A 21,069-nucleotide genomic window follows, 5' to 3' on the forward strand; every position below is an offset into this window, starting at 1 on the left:
ACATAATAATACATACTGTGTAATTTACTTCTGATCTGGTCTTTGAGCAGAGATATGTTGTTACTATGAACTTAGCTTTGATCCTTCTGCTTCTCAGTACCTACGTGTAAATCACTTACACGCTAAGTCATAGACTTAGTGAAGCAAAAACATAATAATAATGCATTACTCATAAATATAACATTCAATCGATTCGCATATAATTCAGTATACATGATGACATGAGATAATACAAGTACTTTTAGTACCTTTTTATCATATAATTACATATATCCAACCTTTCTCTACATACCATGGAACACATACACTACTTCACAACAAAGCATACATAGTAGCAAATCAATTCATTTAATTACTCTCTGTAAGGACAATGTATTAGCCCATGTATACTCTTGAGAACTCAAGGTATGTGAGTACATTGAGGTTGTGCACCACTATGCTGTCACAACAGCTCGATCAATGTCCCGAAGGACCAGTCCATAGATTCCGAAGAACCTAGGTAAACAGTCCATATGTCCCGAAGAACATAGGTAAACAGTCCATATGTCCCGAAGAACATAGGTAAACAGTCCATATGTCCCGAAGAACATAGGTAAACAGTCCATATGTCCCGAAGAACATAGGTAACCCTCGACCCTTGGCATGCCAACTATACCCCTAGCTCTCATATCACATAACATGGGCATTATCATTTATGACCGTTCACATTACTTATTCATATTCTTATTCTTATAAACACATATCGCTTCTTTTCAGTCACGTATTACATATACGTGTAATCCTTGATCTCATAATCACATGTTCCTTCTCTTCTATCACATACCAAATGTATGTGTAAACACATATCTAATATCATATGTTGCATTTTCATGTAAGCATGTAAATCATGTAACATATAAACATACATCCATTTCTATGTACTAATGCATACAGAGTAATCACATAACATTATATAAGTTACTTCTTACCATAGTAACTCTATCATTGACTCATCGCAAGCCAATGTTTGATCAATCACATAAGTACAATTTAAATTGCACTCACCTTAGCCTTGCTTTGATTCGATTATTCCGGAACTTGTTTAGGCTCAATATCTACATAAATATATCATTTCAAAACAACTATAAGAAGCCTAAACTTTAAACTTGATGTTAATAACTTAAACCAATTTAATAAATCGAATTCTATATTTTCATTTAGGGGGGAATCGATACCCCCCCAGGGGAATCGATACCCCTTGAACAATCTGGAATTTTTCGTTCAAGAGGGGGAATCGATTCCCATTCATAGGGTATCGGTTCCCTCTGCCCAGAAATTGCATTCTAAGCTCGAAAATCATCAATTTTCAACTCAAACCTTCCTATTTTACTTCCTTTAATACTCCTAACTTTAATACACATACTTAAACTTATTTCTATTCCATAATCACTTCTTTAACTTCAAATCTAGTCCTTCCTATGTAATTACAAAAATTCTACTAGTTTTGCAACATGTTCAAATTCCTATTCTAACACTTCCTATCCCTTAATTAACTTGATGACAAGTCAAATTCAACTTTCAATTCTCAATATTCACTTTATTTCAATATTTCATTCAAAAACTCATAATCTTTAAATCCTCATAACCTCTTCATTTTGTTGTTTTAAAGCAAAGTAACCCTTCCTTAATCTTACTTAGCATCTAATAATCAAAACTAAACTTAAATTTCAGCACATAATCAACTCAAGAGACAACTTACCTTTGCTTGGCTTCACACGTGGAGAAGAGAAAATGAAGAAGGAAAAGAGAGAAGAGATTTTTCTGGAAAAATCTCCATCCTTATCCATATATATATCATTTAATTATAATTTCAAGTCTAATGACCATTTTGCCCTTTAATTCTTTAGATAATTACAATAAACTTTTAGGAAATATTTCTGAACAAATCATTAAACTATTAAACTATTACACTTTCATCACCATATTCTAAAATTTTACAATTTTGGTCACTATCCCGTATTTTGGGATGTTACAGCTGCTACCTCCGGAGAATGGATGTGCAGACTCTCCCCCAAAAGAAACTCTAATGGAAGAAAGCATTCGACTCATGGATGGTAAATTAAGGAAACCTAGATCTGCAGGTCAATGAAATAATGGAGATCGACCAGACTAATAGACTATCAAGCTAAACATCCTGAGCCATATCGTTAAACCACATCAGCCTTTGATCAACATCATTACAGTAGCTGAGATACAAATTACCACCAGGCTTAGTCGAGCTCCAACAATATCAACAATCGACGATGTGAACTCCATATTGAGTACAATTCCATTATATGTAGCTATTTATAAATATTATCGATGATCAAAGGCTGGATTTCTGATAGGAAAATGAGGTGATTCAAATTGTATAATTTGGGTTTCGACTGACAGTTAGCGACGACGGCCGATGTGGTGTCCACTGACAGAAAATGGAAGCCGATGATCAGCCGTTGGAATATCCTTGCGAGAGATATTAACAGCACAGAAGAATAAAGAAAAAAAATATAGAAATGGTGGAAGGTTGCGTGAAATGAAGAAGTGGTTTCATAATTTCTTTTGAAATTCAAGTGGTTGTGGGGTGTAGAAATAGTAAGATGGGCAAATCATAGTTTCAGTTCTCTATGTTTGGTAAGGTTCTAACTTGTCCTTAAGTTTCAATAAATTTCAACCAAGCTATGACAAGTTTAAATCAATTCGATATAGTACCTGATTTTAGTTATTAAATATTTTAGCGACTCTTAAAGTTTTAGTTTTATCATTTGGATTCCCAAACTATTAAATTAGTTATAATAATAATTTTTATCACAAGGGGAAATATATTGGATTCAAGTTTGTATATTTTATGGTCCGGGTTCGTGAGAGAATAAAATTGGAATCTCGACCCAGCACCTTCCGATCCATCTGTATGTATCGAAGACGTTCGAATGGAGTTTAAATGGTCGATTAGTATGGCATGAAAATCGAGGTAATACTTTACTACCTCTTTATGCTTTATGGAACATGTTGATATTGGTAAATGCATGAATAAAATAATGTTGGTTACTTTTGTGGAGTTGAATAATTTATTCACTCGATATGAATGTGGTAGAAATTCTGTAACTGAATACGGATCGAATGACTAATATAAGAGATTGAGGAATTGTTATAATTAAATTACAAGTTTGTGATAAGTGATAAAGAAACCAGCCCTGGATTTGTAACTTATATTTTATATCATCAAAGGTTAAATGTTAAAGGTACTTATATGAGAAATTATGAGAATATTTCGATTAGGTAAAATTACGAAATTACCCTTATGTTGGAAAATGACAAGAATTGTCCCTGGAAGTGGATTAGTAAATCTGAAAAGACATATTGATCTGATAAATTTATTGATGTGCATAAGAAATGTTAGTTTTACTTGGAAATTATGGATAACCGGTTTTTAACCTCAATAGGGATTTTGCAAGATACTAGAAGTCTGTTAAGGAATCATTTCAAGATCAGAGAATGTTCGAGGAAACAACTAACCATAGGATCTTTAAATTATAAGTATGCTCGTTAAGAGTTAATACCGAAATCATCTGGTTAAGAAATTACGAAAATACCCTTGAAAGGTAAAAATAGCTCGAGTTAACCCTGAATGAGAAAGTTCTTGGAGGATTTGTACTTAACTCAATGAATTACGTATTTAATTGTTAAGATCTTGTCTTTGTACATAAAATTTCTGATAACCTGTTGGTAACATCTGAGAAGACAATCGATCTGAAAATCTTCGAGTTAAGAATAAATTATCGAGGGTGCTATTTTGTCAGAATTATTTGAAAGGTCTGGAATAAATGATAAGTTGGAATTAAATAATAAGACAAAATTGAAGGAAAGAATTGAAATACACTGGATCTATAAAATGACCAGAATACCCCTGTAATGAAAAAGACTCAAGAATATTACCAAGCTCAGGAATGATTGGATATCCTCGAGCTCTGAAAAGAATGGAATGAAACTGGGCACCAGAATGACCAAAATACCCTTATGACCTAGAATAAGTAAATGTCTTGGATTAATTAAGAAATCCAAATAAAACATGGATGTTGTGCTACCAGTAAAAGTTGTGGAACGCAACTTAAGTGATCAACTAACGTTAGTACTATATCATTACCTGAATGATATAAGTATCACTTGAATGTTTATTCATCTTCTCAAATTTAGATCGATGATAATTCTGGAAGTACTTGGCTCAGCTCAACTCTAGAGCGCATACAGTACTAATAAGTGGGTATTCGTTAGTCAAATCAACCACGAATACCAGAATGACTTTATTATATGAATAAATTGAAATGAAATGAAGTACAACATGTATTTGAAATTCAGAAACGTCTGAATTATTCTGGAAAACTTTTAAAGTAATCGGGATAGACTTGCTTACCAAACGAACTAAGTAACATCAATGACTAAGGATTAAATAGGTGATTTGATGAGTTTGGAAACACTGTTGAACTTACATGATGAATTGTCATTATGGGTTATGAGCCATGGATCAAGTACATCAGTATTTCCTGATATTGTTGAAACGTGGAAATGAAATAAAGACCGTTGGAAGATTTATTCAGTGATGATTATGGGGATGATCTATGGATCTGCATTATGGTATTAAAGAGTGAATACACTGGAAGGATAATGAATTGACTTGTTGACATGCATCAGTTTGAGAGTTGTATAACTCGAGTTGTTTGATAATATGATCGATAGTCGTAGATTGTAAATGACTTGAATCTTCGATTCTATATTTCATCTAAAATCACTTCGGTTATGTTTGAAAAAAAAACAAGTAACGCAGAAGGAAAAGATTCTGAATATCTCATTTGGTTCAATTGGGCTGAAATCCTATGAATTCAAAGTATATTCCTGAATACCCCTGATTGTTTGGGTAATGGAATCACTCGCATTAAATCTGAATTTAGAATTATTATGTATAAAGGTTCCTGAACGTTTTCCTAATGCATACAAAAATATAGCGGGATTCTAATGTACCAACCTTAAATGTCTGGCTAGATCGGTTAGTAATCGATTCTCCTCAATAGGACCTTGTTCCTGGAATTTGATCAAATTTCATAAGTTTCATGTTATCCAAAATGATAACTACAATGGCCTCTGAAAATACTTGGATTCTCTAGTGTATTCCCTAATTATTACTGAACTGTTTTATTGGTTTTAATATGAGGTACACTGAGTTCTTTGGTTACTGTTTTATTGATGCACCAATTTAATGTGATGATTTATGGAATTTGTGTCACGGTGCAATTGAACTTTTGGATTGAATTACAATAGTATAGCTCTGATCAAGCTAATAAACAGAATGGGCCTAATGTGACTCTTGGGGCCCTAAGATACATTAGGTTGGCTTCCCTTGCTGTGTGCTTAGGGTAAGCTATATGGACTTGGACTTACGGGCTTAAGGATACAAGCTATAAAGCTTATCCTTAGGTTGGCTTTCTTTTTGCTGTGTGCTTAGAGTAAGCTATATGGAAAATAGTTTTGGAAATTACTGATGGTGTACAAGAAAAGAGTTTAAACTATGATTTTCAAAAGTTAAATTTCATTATGATTTTATGAGATTTACTGAACTATCATTTGATAAGTGTACCTATTATAATTTTATTATACTGTTGGAACACACTAGACATCATATTCGATCTCCTGAAAATGTCATACTTTGAAAGGTTTCTTATGAACTGAGATTCATGGCTTCTACTTGATGAACTTCTAAGGGAACCCCAAATTATTCTGCAAACTGGTTTACGTACGATTCAATAAAGAAATTATATGGCTTCCCCTTTATCTACATGTCATGTAGCATCATCTGGTAGTTCTGTATTACTGAGCTTTCCGAAGCTCACTCTATTACTCAACATTGCAGGTTAAAAGAATTGTACCAGTGCAGCTATCGACATCAGTAAGGTAGTTCTTCCGGCGTTATTTTCAGAGTATGATACATGTGATTAGGGGGCATGTAGATTGTATTTTGTTTTATATACGAGTCTGAAAATATGTTTTATTTCTGAATGCTGATAAAGCAATTATGAGTTACATGTTTTAATAAAAGTTTTAAATTTTCTGCTATTTTTACAATGGGTCGCTACGGTAACCCTAATGTGACACTCCAGATCGGATCGGGATATCCGCATCGGTCTGAGGGGGTTACAAGATGACACTGTGTAAATATTAAATTCAAACTAAAATAATCTAAATAATCAATTTCCTATTCTTACTTTAGTAACATATATAGAATTATTAAGGAAGATAGTCTTCAAGTTGAAGTTTTGATAAAATCATTTCTAACCATAATATGGATAAATTACTAATTTGGTAACCGAGCTTTACTATTTCTCCTATTTCACTCAGTGTACTTTAAATCTTTTCAATTTTCTCACTGAACTTTATAAATTGGATTTTTTTATCACTCAGCCGTTAAATAGTTAACTGCGTTAAAATGGACAGTTATATAGATGCAAACGACGTCGTTTGATATTTTTTCCCCTAAAATGGCATCGTTTTTAACGTCGTTAACTATTTAATGATAAAGTGACCAAAATAGGAGAGAGAGAGTAAAGCTCAGTGACTAAAAAAACTTAATGTATTATGTTCAGTGAGAAAATTAAAAACTTGTAAAGACCGGTGAGCAAAATAGGAGAGAGATAATACAATTCAATGATGAAATTTATAATTTACCCAAATATTGGGGTGTGAAGCTTTATAAAATATTATTATACATCTAATAAAGACGCCACAACTTTTAATATGAAATGAGATGATGGTCTAGAATACATGAATATGGATTATAGATCTATTTCGATATTGTTTATTAAAGATTATTGAATGAATATATATATGTGTGATAATTCATATATGTATATTTCGTCTTGCAATTATTTCTTCTTTTTTCATGCCAATCATAGAAACACGAATAAGACATGGATGATTGAACATGTCCAAAGAAAAAAAATATGAATTAAACAAAACGTGTGTTTATTTGTATGGTCCTGAAAGTTCAGATTCAACGTGAACCGATTGGTTTTCCATTTGGACGAAAGGCTGGACAAGAGCCCCACTTCATTAAGGCGAACGATGTGGAATTGTCCAAATTCTGCTGGACCATACCCCATTTATAATCATGAAAAAGATGTGGGGCTAATGAAAACTTTGGTAAGAGGGTTGGATAATGCATGATGTCGTCTAGGCTTAATATTAATCATTTGCATCTGAATTTTATTTTTTAATTTAATAATTATTTTGTATAATCACTGATATTCAATCTATTGATCAATTAATCTGACATATTAACATTTATTTTTGATATTTGAATCAATAGATTTTTTTAATAGAAGCCGATTGTATTATTAAGAAGTTAAAATATCCAAAATTATAATAAGAGTTTACAATTATCATAAACTAAATACATAATTTGAACTTTTCTTATAACATTAAAACTAGTAACTTTAGATCATATAAGGAACATACATGAAAAAAAAAATTAAAAATCTAACTAAAAGACTAATAAAAATAAATACGAATAAGAGTATACATGGAACGAAAGAAAAGTTGAATGATAAATTACATAATTTTTTTTTTTTTAATTAACACGATATCCGACCATCCACTAAACATCGTGGACAACGAGACGCAGCAAAGAAACCCTCGATTCTTCGATTTCCTCGAAGCTCTCTTTTGAAAAATATTTCTAATTTACTTCAGAAACCCAATTCTCCGCTTGCCCAGTTTTCATCAAAGAAACTCGCTGTGTTTTCTTACTAACAATAATAATTCTTTGTTGTTTAAGTTTTGGGACATAATGGAGTCTGCCATGAAAGTTTCATCCCCAATGATATTTCCCATAAATTCAACTCCAAAATTGAAAAGAATTAACAACATTTCTTACGGTTTCGGATCCAATGGACGCAATTCGATCTCCAAAATCCGCGCAGTTTGTTCCAATGGCCCTGTTTCATCCTCTTCTTCTTCTTCTCATGAGGTCAGTTTAGCTACATTTCTTTCCTTTTACCCTTTTCTTTCATAATATCTATGTATATTCATATTAAATGTGACGTGTTCACTTAATTTTATTAATTGAGAAATTGTACAATGAAAAGGGTGCCCTTTTCTGTTAATTTTAATTTCAACCATTTTTAATGTAAAAAAAAACAGTAATTTTTTGCTACTTGAATTACAGTGCATATATCATTGTTAGGAGTTAGGACAGGACTGCTACTATTATATGTGAATTTCTTTTCGCAGTACTTTTTTCCTTGTCTGGTTTGTTTTTATTTGATCTTAGTTATACTTGTAAAGTTTTGAACTTTAAATTTCTCCATTTGTATGCATTAAGAAAAGCTTTAAGAAGTATTATGGTGCTATTTTTTAATCTTCATTAACCTTTAGAAATACTTATACTATGGCAATTTTAGTCTAACTAGAGAACGACCAGTGAAATTTTTCATGAACTTATGTACGGTTTAGATCTTTCATTTGATACTTGTTTTCTATGTCCGGAGTAAAACCTACGTTGCTTCGGCTCTTTCATTTTCCTTGAAATACCCATGTCGGATGCATATTCGGAAATAGTTACTGTGGAGATGTGGCACTTTCTTCAAGGATTTCTTTTATGTACATGATAAATGTTGGCATATTCAAACTTAGGTACCTTGGGATATGACCCTTTCAAAGGTTATTCAAAATGCATAAGCTCTGAAAAGTTAAACAAAACAGTGTCAGACTCGTATCCATATATGACTCACACTCGAGTTTGAGTTACTAGGTAAAAAGCAAAGGTACACTTTGCATACAGAAGCAAACAATATGTTTAAATGGTTAAGAAATCCAATAGAAAATATCTTTTTTTCTCTTTTGTATAGAACTATGTTAGAATTGGTGTTACATTTTAGCATTTTTGTTAATTTTATTTAGACTGTTTTCTTTTGATTTCTAGAAGCATTTACGAAGAATAAAATGCGAATAGTAACAAAATGCAATAAGCAATCACACCTATCAAACAAATCCTCGATTGTTTGGAAAGCCTTGTTTGTTTGTTTGTTTTTGATCAAATAAGGCCTCATTAAAAAACCCCTTCATATCCTACATGTTATAAACATAACATGAAGGACATAGGAAGGAGGAAAAGAGTGCCTCTAACTTTTATTAATGAGAACAATAATACACCTCCACACCTTCATGACTAACTACTAACAACATAACCTTTAATCCATAACTCTGAATACATAACACACCCTCATAACTCCCTTAAAAAGAACAGCCAAGGTATAACACCTTTAACCACAACAGAAACCCAAAAATCAACCTATACCAACTTTTGCTAATTCATCCGCTTCCCAATTTGCAGCTCTCGAAATATGCCTTGTGATAATACCCTTCCTTTCCACACGAGTAGCTATATCCCTCGCCAAGGATTTGAACAAAGAAGTACTAAGGTGCAGATTTTTAATCCACTTTAGAGCATTAGTAGAATCCGATTCCAAAATAATCCTCTGACTTGGAATGTAACCAACTTCCTCTATAAGATTCAACCCTCTTTTGATCGCCAAAAGCTCTGCAAGTAAAGGAGGACCTCCCCCTACCTTCTCTGAAAACGACCCAAGCACCGAACCACTACCATCCCTAATCAATCCACCTATTCCACCCTTATCCCAACCTTTGACCATTGCACCATCGACATTTACTTTTAAGAACCCTTCCGAAGTAGGACTCCACCTATAAGAAGGAGGAGACCTCTTTTTCAGATTACCATTCAAGTCTGCTAGTTGTAAATCCCCCATCAAGGAATCGAAAGGAACATGGACGTCCTTAAATGAATTTCCAAACCAAGAAACAATTCTGAATCTTGTAATGAAGAACAACAGCGCAAAATCAACCTTCCCTTGCTGAAAAATCACCTCATTCCTACATTTCCAAACCGACCACAACACAGCCCTAGGGATAAACTTCCATATGATAGATCTCGGAACAAGCTCATCCCACGCAATTAAGAATTCCATCAACTTAGCCGGAACCACAAAGAAAACATTCCAATACTTTAAAAACTTAGCCCACAAATCCCACACCACATCACAATGCAGAAACAAATGTGAGACCGACTCATTGCACTTCCTGCACAAAGAGCACACAGTGTCTTCCACCCTAGTAACTCCTCTCTTCAGCAACTCCTCCTTCACCGCTACACTATGATGAGCAAGCTGCAGTTTGGAAAGCCTTGTTGATTTTGTTTTTGTCATGGTGCCTTGATCAGGTTCATTGAAAATCGTTATCAGATTGCTTTCTTGTGGTTGCTTTGATATAGGTACTGTTAAGATAATTCTTCTGTCAGGTTGTCTGAGTAATTGCGATTATTATACACTTTCAAAGTAGGTTGGCTACGGTATGTATATTTGAAAGGATGAATTTTGATGTAACAGGCTGAGTCAAGGGCAGTGGGAGATGCACACAAACAAAGAAGCAGTCTTGAATCGCTATTTTGTTATGATAAACCTATTCCCGAGGAAAGAATTGAAGAACCAGCTGGGGTACATCTGGCTGAAAAGTTAGTTGGAGATAATCCCCGTTGCATTGATTGTCAGGCCAAAGGTGTTGTCCTTTGTTCCACTTGTTCTGGTTGCGGATTATATGTGGACTCGATATTAGAGAGCCAGGGCATCATTGTCAAAGTCCGCTGCCTAGGTAAAGTTAATGCTTCTTCAATGATTTTTATGTTCCTAAAAGTATTTTTATGCTGTCAATTTCCTGCATCTATTATGTATGATATAGACCCTTAAAACCTGTTTATCATGTGAAGAATCCTCTATAAAGTGAATAAATTAGGGTTTTACATTGATGCTACCAGATTAACTGAAGTTCAAAATATATTGAGAATCTCCTCATTATCGGCCATTTCTTGCATTTAAGGTTTCCATAGCTTGCTTTCGCGCAATGCAGATGCTTCTTGGTGAAATGCATTATGATTTTACATTACCAAATTGAACAGTGCGATTTATATTAAAGTCGATGCGTATGAAGTGGCTCGACTACTCTACCTATTAACACTGTGATTGTGATTCAGTTCTGTATTTTTGTCCGATCACGAAAGACTTTTGTAGAATAAAATTATTTGTCAAAACTCTGTTTGTCATTGCTATCATGTTGAGGAACACTCGAATATTCTAAACTCTTAACATCACGAGTCCGAAGATTTTTTATTTTTTCAACAACGGAAGCTGCAGTTTGGAATAAGGGGAAAGATTGATGATATTGGATTTGAACCCAAAAAACATGTTAGATGTCATGTCTTAAAGATAGCCACAGTTTGGGAATACAGGGAATTGAATCCCAGATTTTGTTTGTTGTATAAATCAGTTGGATTAAGCGTTAGATTTCCCGTGTCTGATTTTGCTTTTAGTATGGTTTTTCTGTTATGTTTATATGCGGCTGATATGTTGTAATGAAGTATGAATTTTGTTACTGTTCAGGTTGCGGAGGAACCGGCAATGTTATGTGCTCGGAGTGCGGTGGCCGAGGTCATCTAGGGCCCAAATAATATGCCGTCGGCCTCTTTACCTCTGGGGAAATTTGTTTTGGCCTTTATATGTAGCATTTACACATTGGAATTTCATTTCTTCAAGTCATGTAGTTCTTGATAAAAGAAATTTGATAAAGTAATTTGATTCGAGCCATTTTCTAATGATGTATGTTTTCGTTTTAAAATCTGTCAATTACCTGTCGGTTCACAATCATTTATAAATATAATGAAGATTTGTAATTGTAAAATAACAACAGTAATATCACACTTTAATCATTTTGAAAGATAATGATGGATAAAGAGTCTACATAATTTGATCGGAAAGCGACGGTAGTCGCCGAAAGAAGATGATAGGAAGCGATGGTATGTCACCTCGGAACCTAGGGTGCCGGAGGTAGTAAATCCTAGACCTAACACAAACACCTTGAATGGTAAAACAATGAAGCAAGTAGGCACAACACTACAAAAATGCCGGTAGCTCTTGTATCCCTCCAACTAATCAAGGACTCTAAACGCTCCCTTGAGCTGCGACATCGCCCATCAATGTTTGAGCTCGGCCCGCGACTGCTCGTGGACGGTCATATCTTTTCGATTAGGATAAAAGTGCGATGCACAGGTATATTTTCGCGCGCTTACTGCCCCAAAAGTAAAAAAATTTAGTAAATTTCCTTTCCTTAAGAAAATTACTTTCCTCCTATGGCCTAAACCATAACGCCATCCCTTAACCGTTCCCCTGGTTCTCAACTCAGTCACTCACTTCCCCATTTGCTTCTCAACCTCCGACATCTTCATATTTTCTTCTTCCAAGTATTATTATGATTTATTAATATTAATCTCTTTTGATGTAAATTATTTGTATTATTACTAACTTGGTTTCATTTTCGAAATTTGGAGAACTTCATTTCGTTACTTACAAAAGGGAGAAGAAAAAAATCGAGCTATTTTTTTAGAACTCGTAATTACCGAGGATGGTTTTCTGTCCTAGTTGTTCCAGCAACGTTGCTGGAGAATGTTGGTAATGCTCAATCCCACATAATATTGGAAACATTATGGGGAATGATATTTAAGGTTTGGCTTTCCCACTTCCTTGTTGAGTGATAGAGAACAAGGGGGACTCTCGCGCACCGACGCCGTCCGTCCGTCTCGTCTCGGCTCGTGGTAATACGTGTCTTTGACTAATATTTATAGGCTACAAATGATAACAGCTGGTTTATGAGAGTTATCAGAAATTAAACAGCTTCTCAACTCACTCTCAACATTCACAATTCACTCTCAAAGTGTTTTCTGCAATTATTCTTTCTGTGCTTTCCAATCAGAAGAGCAATACCACCAGCAGTCCACTCCGGTTTCGGGTGTACGGAATTCGGAGCGACCGTGTTAATCTCGGGGGACGGACCGCCTACTGCAGTGATTACACACATCGGGACGAATTCGTTTCTAAGACAATGGTTTTTGCCACGACACGATTTATGAATTTGTTCATTTTAATTACTGTTTATATTTCCAGTCAGTGCTAACGGTGTAGTTTTACAGTTCATATATCCAACAGAGAACGCCTCAATGAAGGTGTTCTGTAAGTGATTTTCTTGCTCATAAACAGTGTTTATTTTTTCCGGAGAGAATTTTGATTGTTTGTTTCATTATTTATTTTGTAGGTGTTGTATTTTTGCGGGAAGGTATTGGAAGAATTTTGTGTTCTGTTTCTGGTTTTAGTTTCATCGTGGTACAGCTTTTGATAATATGGACAGTGAGGATTTCATTACATATTGACGATTATAGTGATTAAAACTCTTATTGCTCCTTACAGACTATAGTTTTAAATTACAATGGATCGTAGTGTTCATGAACAGTGAGGATTTCAAAAAATCAAATTTTTTTCAACTTAACTCGAATTAACTTTGAGTTGTAATTTCATAAACTCGACTCGACTCGAAAAAATTTCAAGTTCAAACCGAGTTGTTAAATACAACTCGAATAACTCAAAATTTTTAGTACTTAGTGGATTGATTTTCAAGTTTGAGTTGAGTCCCTCAACTCTGTATCATAAATTATCACATATGAAAAAAAAAATGAAGAAATACACATGTATTGTATATGATTTAAAAAACCATTTAAATTAGAATCAAATAATATCATCATATTATAAATGTTTATAGCTACTTGACTCGACTAAAAAAATTTTAAGTCAACTTTGAGTTGTAAAATAGGATTCGTCAACTCGAATAACTCAAATTTTTTTGACTCGACTCGACACAATTGAACGCTCACCCCTAATTATACCAGCAGTTTAGGAGTAGAATATTTATTTATTTTTATATTTATATATAAAATTACACAATCAAAATTCATATATGATAGGCTTCGTAGAATCCAATAAATAAAAGAGAAACTGAGGTATGAAAATCTTCAGATTGTTTGAGTAGCTCCCATCATTATTCAGATTAGGTGTGTAATAACTCAAGCTGCACTCGATCTTAAGAAGCTTGAGGTTGAGCTCCACTTGAATCTCGAACTGTGCTCTTTCCGGTTTCACTTTTAAATCACTAGTTAGCTTAAAAATAACTCGTTGCCGATTAAACTCGTTTACTTTGTAAAAAATAAACTCAGTATCATTTCCGAGCTATTTGAGTCGAATATTATGATTCTTAAATTTACCTCACTTAATAGCTCCAAGGGCCAATAATGATTGAGCCAAATTCGAGTTTTTTTTCGAGCCAAACCTGAATAGTTTATGAGCAAAGGTGTTTCCTTTACACCCTAGTTGAGACAGCGTTTTAGCCGTTATTTGTTCAGGTTCCTGCATGTTTTGGCATATGACCGAATGTGCATATTGCAAGGTAGACTTTTACTTCTTCAGTAATGATTGAAACAAAGAATGATAACGGCTAATTGCCATTTTATTAACGAAGTGTACTATAACGATGTTACTTCTTCAGCCTCCTCAAGTACGGCACGGTGGCCTTGGCTTTGTGTCGAAGGAAATGATTCAGACGCACTGCCCTGCACCGGATATCGTTATAGTACTTGAGGAGGCTAATTGCCATTGTTCAGGGTGCATGAACTCGATATCGACAATAAACTCTAACAGGATATCGTAATCTGTAGTAACGAGACGCAGTTCCAGTTCCGATCCGTCTCGGCCGAGTTCATCCTTCACTCAAGACTGGTATTCGTATTCTTCATTGGTGTGATCAAAATAAAAGCCATTTGTTGCGTTGTAGAGGGAAGTTTTTAAGCATTCGGGGCCAATTATGTCTTTAATTTACATTATTTTTTGAGATACTGTCATAGTGGCTTCCCACAGAGGCGGATTCGGGGCGTGGTGAGGGTCAGCATGTGCACACTTCAAATCTAAATTTTCTTCAATTAGTTATTTATTTTATTGATATTATTTACTCTAAATTTTTTGTGAATACATTTATATGTATTTGTATTAGTTTGATTGACACCTTTATCGAATGATGTTAATAATGAAGTGATTTAACTGATCCAATATAAAATGCATTTAAATATAATTAATGTAATAAGTTTAACCTTTTATTATTAATGCAACAACTTTAATTATGTTTAACATTTTTAGATATTTAATAATATAATAGAGGCTTTTGGAAACTAAAAGTAACTGTATTTTATTGGGGAAAAATCTCCTAAGCTAAAATTACTTTCTTAATATATATAGGGTAAATTACAAATTTCATCACTGAACTTTATGCTCACTCCTATTTTGTTCACTGAACTTTAAAAGCTTTTAATTTTCTCATTGAACTTAATACATTGGATATTTTTTGTCATTGAATTTTGCACTCTTTTCTCTTTTGATCACTCCGCTGTTAAATAGTTAATGAAGTTAAAAATGATGACGTTTTAAAAAAAATAAAATTTTCACCAAAAAGACATTGTTTTGCATCTATATAATAGTCCGTTTTAACGTTTTTAACTATTTAACGGCCGAATTATAAAAAAAAATCAAATGTATTAAGTTTAATGAAAAAATCGAAAATAATTAAAGTATAGTGAGTGAACTAGGAGAGAGAATAAAGTACAGTTATCAAATTTGTAATTTACCCATATATATATATATAGGCAGTTAGCCAGAACACCACTAGAAGTGCAGTGCAAAGAAAAACTAAAACCCGCTTCTTCCGAAGGACACTATTATCACGCTGTTACATCGTTTCAACTCTTTTGATTGCTTACTGGATCAAACACGCAAATATCAAATTCAAAACAACTACTGCTTCCCATTGTTTGCTTCAATTCCTGAGAATTTTGATTGTTTTTTTCCTTCATTGTTTGCTTCCTTTTGCCAGCCGATTTCTTGTGTTTCCAAAGAGAAGTCTTGGTTTTGAATCCATGGCCTTGCATATAAGTGATTTGAATTCACAATGGGATTCAATTAAGACGTGATAAAGAAAGATTCTCGGGAAATCGAATACGTATTTTCTTGGATTTTGTTTTCCATGGCTGAAAAGAGGGGATCTCCCATCACCAGGATTTCTTTCTTCTGCTCGTTTTTAACGACAGCGGTGATGTTCGTGTTAACTTCAAGAAGCTGTCTTTGATCGAAAGTCGATGTCGGACGATAAGCTTCCCGCTGTGTTCAACAATGGCGATTCTCAAACATCTGATCAAAGCAACGTCGAATCTTCGAACCGAACAATCCTCGTAGACAACGAACCCAACGAAGGAGGGTTCCAAGTGAGTTGCAATGGGAATTTGAAAGAATCATTGAAGATTTACATGTACGATTTAGACCCAGAGTTTCACATCGGGTTATTGGATTGGAGAACCCAAGGAAACGAAATTTGGCCTGATATTAGAACAAGAATCCCACCGTATCCAGGTGCATTGAATTCACAACACAGCATGGAATACTGGCTGACATTGGACCTCTTGGCTTCAGAATTGTCGGAGAATCCAAACACCCGAGAAGCCATCAGGGAGAAAAATTCAAGTGAAGCTGATTTGATATTCGTGCCATTCTTTTCATCGCTGAGTTACAATCGGTATTCGAAGGTGATTCGCCCTCAAAAGAAGAGCAAGAACTGGGAATTGCAAGCCAAATTGGTGAAGTTTTTGAGGAATCAAAAGGAATGGAAAGTTTCAGGTGGGAGAAATCATGTGGTTTTGGCTCATCATCCCAATAGCATGCTTTATGCCAGGATGCAACTTTGGCCTGCAATTTTCGTACTTTCCGATTTCGGAAGGTATCCGACCAACATAGCGAATGTCGATAAAGATGTGATCGCGCCTTACAAACATTTAATCAGAAGTTATGTTAATGATTCGTCCGATTTCGATAGCCGGAAAACTCTTTTGTTCTTCCAAGGTGCCATACACAGGAAAGATGCAAGTGCCCCTTCCGTTGTTTGTTAATATTCTCCGAACACATACTTCTATTTTGGTTTTTAATTAATGTCTTTCTTGATTGCAGGGTGGATTTGCTAGGCAAGATTTGTTTTTCCTTCTAAAAAACGAGAAAGACGTACATTTCTCATATGGGAGCGTTCAACGTAATGGGATTCGCAAGGCAAGCCAAGGTATGCATTCATCCAAGTTCCGCCTAAACATTGCCGGCGACACCCCGTCGTCGAACCGCCTATTCAACTCCATCGCCAGCCATTGTGTCCTGGTCATCATCAGCGACGACATCGAACTCCCTTACGAAGACGTTCTCGACTACTCCGAATTCTGCATATTCATCCGGGCATTGGACGCCGTGAAAAAAGGGTTCCTCATAAACCGGATCCGCAGCATCACGTAGGATGAATGGACCCGAATGTGGGAGAGATTGAAACAAGTGGAGCCATTTTTCGAGTTTCGGTATCCATCGAAGGAAGGCGACGCGGTACAAATGATATGGCAGTCATTGGCTCACAAGGTTGCTGGTGTGAAGACGAAAATAAACAAGTCTAGGAGGTACTCTCGTTCTGTTCCTCGCCAGAGGAGGGGGCTAAGAACTATAGCAGCACTACTAAACTTTTGGTGAATTATAGGTTCTGGTGAGTGTGGGTATATATGTCTAATTCAAGTACGTGAGATATACATTTGATATTGATATCGAACACGAGTGTTTTAGAGAAATATGAGTAAATATAACACAGTTAAACACTTAACCTTTCATTTGTGGCTAGAGATAGCTGAGAATTAATGTCGAAAGCTGCATGTTTAGTACCCCAAAGTATATCTTTTATTCCGTTTTAGTACTTAAACTTTTGTTTTTTTCAAAATCATACCCAACATTTACTTTTTTGTTTCATTTTAATACCTAAATTTTTAACTGGGATTACTAAAATGAAACAAAATGTAAACTTTAGGTATCGTTTTGAAAAAAATTAAAAGTTTAGGTACTAAAACGGAACAAAAGTGATAGTTTAGGTATTAAGCATGTAGTTTACCTATAAAATTAACATATTAGAAAAATCATGAATTACAATTAACATTTTAAAATATATGTGAATAGAAATAATTTTAAGGACGTATTTAGATATTATAGTGTAATTGTTTAAAAATGCAAAATGTAATTATTATCTTAATTTTTCATACATATTTGACTGGCAGAATCTAATTATGTAATAATTTTTTAATATCATATTTGATAATATAAATTATATTTTTATATGTAAAAATAATTAAATTTTAAAATAATATTAATTATAAAATTAAAAGTTTAACTATATGCACAATTATATTAATTCTTATCCCTCCCCTACTCACCTGGATCTATACATTTTAAAATAAATTGTTCTGTTTTGTGGAAGAGTGAATTAGGGTTTATATATGTCTCATAGTTAAAAGAATCGTTATTATTTTTAGATCTCTCGAGTTTGAGTATCAGAATCTACGAGAATGATTGATAGTTAATTGTTAAATGTTTAGGAGAACTTAAAATATATATTACTTTTTAATCACCTTATCTTAATAAAAAAATACTCGACCAATAGAAATTTAGCTAGGAAATTAATAATTTTTATTATAATAGTTCCTAACCGGATCAAGGAAAAATGTTATAGGAGTCTTTCTGCATTGTCATCGGACGGGCCTAATTTGAAGGCCATAAAGAAAATATTCGACCAATAGATATTATATGACTCGTATAATATTTAACGTCTTATAAACTAATAATTATATTTATAAAAACTACCAACTTTATATTAAATCAACTTGCTCAACTTAATACCAGTAATTACTTGATCTAATGAGCACTAAATTTCTTAAGTAAAGGCGAATGTTAAATCTTGATGTTGTGAACGAATCAAATCGAGTTAGAATAATCGTCCCTATAATAGAATTATAATATAAAATAACCATGACATTTAATAAGTTTGATCAAATTATTTCTTATTCATTTCGGAATTAAATTGATTAATTTGACCTAAAAGTATTCAAAATTAGCTTGATTAAACTTATTTAAGAATCGATTCGACTAAATTTATCAAACGAATTTAAAAAGTTTGATTTTTTTATATTTTATTACCTTTATTAAACTTAATTATTTAATTTAAACTATTTTATCTTTAAATCTTTCAAAAATTTATAATTTTATTTATTAAACTAGGATGATTGTAAAGTAATATATGTTCTATGTACTTTTCACTATTTGAGAATGAACCTCAATCACCCTGCTGCAGTCCTTTGTGCTCGAACAAATAACCTCTAGGAATAACAACTTCATAAACCACTGAGGTCATTACCTTGACAGGCCCTCCATATTCATTCTTAAATCTTTTTCTTGTTCCACAGTCGCAACTACTCGACCCTCCAATGGGTTACGGTCAGGGCAATCTCATGGAAATGAGATGTCCCCGACATTCTCCCCCACCCACTTTGGTCGATGTCCTCATCGACACTAAAACCATATCTTAGTTATCTTGTTACATAAAGTTGACTGTTCTAATGAGTTCCATCACTTGCCCTCAAAAACTAAGATCAGGATTCGTTTCAGGGACACCAAACTCAGAGCTTTGGGTAGAGTACACTCACTTACCTTTGCTTTTCTCTCATTGCCATTGAGCTTGTTCTCTCTAAGGATATAACCCGGAGGATAACGATTTCATAAACCATTGAAGTAAGTTGGTTCGTACAATTAATTATAATATTTTAAATGTAAAAAGAAAATCTATATTTACATTAGATATATACTATAATTTAACATTTATCTGAATCATGATGCTAAGCTCGGTGTCGTATACTGGGCAAATAGCTTAAAAACCTGTAGATGCTCGATTTGTCCGGGATTATTTGAGTTTAATTCGGGTTTTATTATTGTTATTTTGGTTATTATTATAAGTTTGGTATTATGTAGTTATTAATATATATATATATATATATATATGCGGATAAGTAATTAAATAGTTAAATAATTAAATAATTAAATATATAAAATATGCACTAAATATTTCCATTTTGTTACAGGCCGAACCAAACAGGCTTGAACCAATGAAAAACACAACAGCCCGATTGTTATGGGCCCAACTCTGGAAAACCTAAACCCGTTAGGGTTCCCTGTCACAGCCTCCAGCGCCGTATCATTGAAGGCCGTTGGATCTGGATTCAAGATCCAACGGTTCCCAACTCCCAGCAATCCCCGAGCCAGCTGCAGTCTCACGTGAAGCCAACCCTGCTGCCAGATCACGCACGCCCAACCGGACAATAGCTCGCCTCCCCACAGCTGCCGCCCGTGATCTGCTCTCGCCAGTGCCCTGCAAACACACGAAACAAGAAGCAGAACGAGAGGCACGGAGAAATCGAGGAGAGAAAACCAACAACAAAAAAACAGATATAGAGAGGGACCAAAGAAGAAGAAAGGGGGGCGGATGAACGAGGGAACAAAAAAAACGAAAGAAAAGGAGAGTAGAGGGGACTCTCAGTCATCAGCAACAGGGAAGAACAGCAAAAAGGAAAAAAAGAACCAGCCATTATCAACCAAAGAACCAACGAAAACCGAGACCCATCCGTAGAAAGGAGAGAATAGTGGCAAACGAAAGGTTACCTTTTAACTTTCGTCGTCTTCGCTAGGAATCAGGACCCCGTCTAGGAGAAGGTAAACTCTTTACCTTCGATTTGCTCTGGAGTCACCTCTAGAGTCATGCATGTTTGTTTTAGGTTTCAAACTGTGGGTATTCAAAGGTTTCTGGAAGTTTGGTTCGTGATGAGGGTCGGTTTGGGTAGTGGTTTGACTCCTCATCAGAGTCCTTGAAGTCACGGTGGCGGTGGGTTTAGTTTGTTAGGGTTCATGACTCGGCTAGAACCTAGGTTTTGGGGGGGGGCCTAGTTTTCACCAAGGAGGCTCGAACTAGGGGTTTAGGGTTGTCGAGGGTTTGACTTCTCATCGGAGTCCTCCAGAGAGGGGAAAGGTCACGGTGGCCGTAGTGTTGTGAGGTTACTAGAGGGTGAAGCCGGTCGGGTTTTCAAGTTTAGTTTGGGCTTAGATCGCTGGTTTAGGTTGGTATTTGAAGGGGTGTCGTCGGAGGAAGTTTAGAGGACGTCTCGGCTCCTCATCGGAGCCA

At 34.6% G+C, this 21,069-nt stretch overlaps 1 protein-coding gene, 1 long non-coding RNA gene and 1 pseudogene across 2 annotated transcripts in view; 2 read left to right on the forward strand and 1 right to left on the reverse strand.

Moving 5' to 3' along the window:
* The first annotated feature begins 7,646 nt into the window (after positions 1–7,646).
* LOC120208286 lies at positions 7,647–11,745 on the forward strand. Its single transcript, XM_039207596.1, has 3 exons — positions 7,647–8,029; positions 10,464–10,725; positions 11,511–11,745. Exons 1-3 carry the CDS (start codon positions 7,850–7,852, stop codon positions 11,576–11,578), a joined length of 510 nt encoding a protein of 169 aa, XP_039063527.1. The 5' UTR covers positions 7,647–7,849; the 3' UTR covers positions 11,579–11,745.
* The window catches only part of LOC120208287, a 28,375-nt gene continuing 18,942 nt past the window's right edge, over positions 11,637–21,069 (reverse strand). Inside the window, exon 5 of the long non-coding RNA XR_005524302.1 lies at positions 11,637–11,757. This is a non-coding gene — a long non-coding RNA (uncharacterized LOC120208287). The remainder of the gene's footprint in view (positions 11,758–21,069) is intronic.
* LOC120208285 lies at positions 16,021–17,549 on the forward strand (annotated as a pseudogene).

Source organism: Hibiscus syriacus, unplaced genomic scaffold, assembly GCF_006381635.1.
Source record: "Hibiscus syriacus cultivar Baekdansim isolate YM2019G1 unplaced genomic scaffold, ASM638163v2 tig00016115_pilon, whole genome shotgun sequence".
Classification (NCBI taxonomy): domain Eukaryota; kingdom Viridiplantae; phylum Streptophyta; class Magnoliopsida; order Malvales; family Malvaceae; genus Hibiscus; species Hibiscus syriacus.

What these genes read in the sequence shown, in the direction of transcription:
- LOC120208286 (XM_039207596.1), top strand. Translation starts at nt 7,850, where the DNA reads ATGGAGTCTGCCATGAAAGTTTCATCCCCAATGATATTTCCCATAAAT. An exon ending in CTTCTTCTTCTTCTCATGAG is followed by an intron (nt 8,030 to 10,463) that starts GTCAGTTTAGCT and finishes TTGATGTAACAG; the next exon opens with GCTGAGTCAAGGGCAGTGGG. An exon ending in TGTCAAAGTCCGCTGCCTAG is followed by an intron (nt 10,726 to 11,510) that starts GTAAAGTTAATG and finishes GTTACTGTTCAG; the next exon opens with GTTGCGGAGGAACCGGCAAT.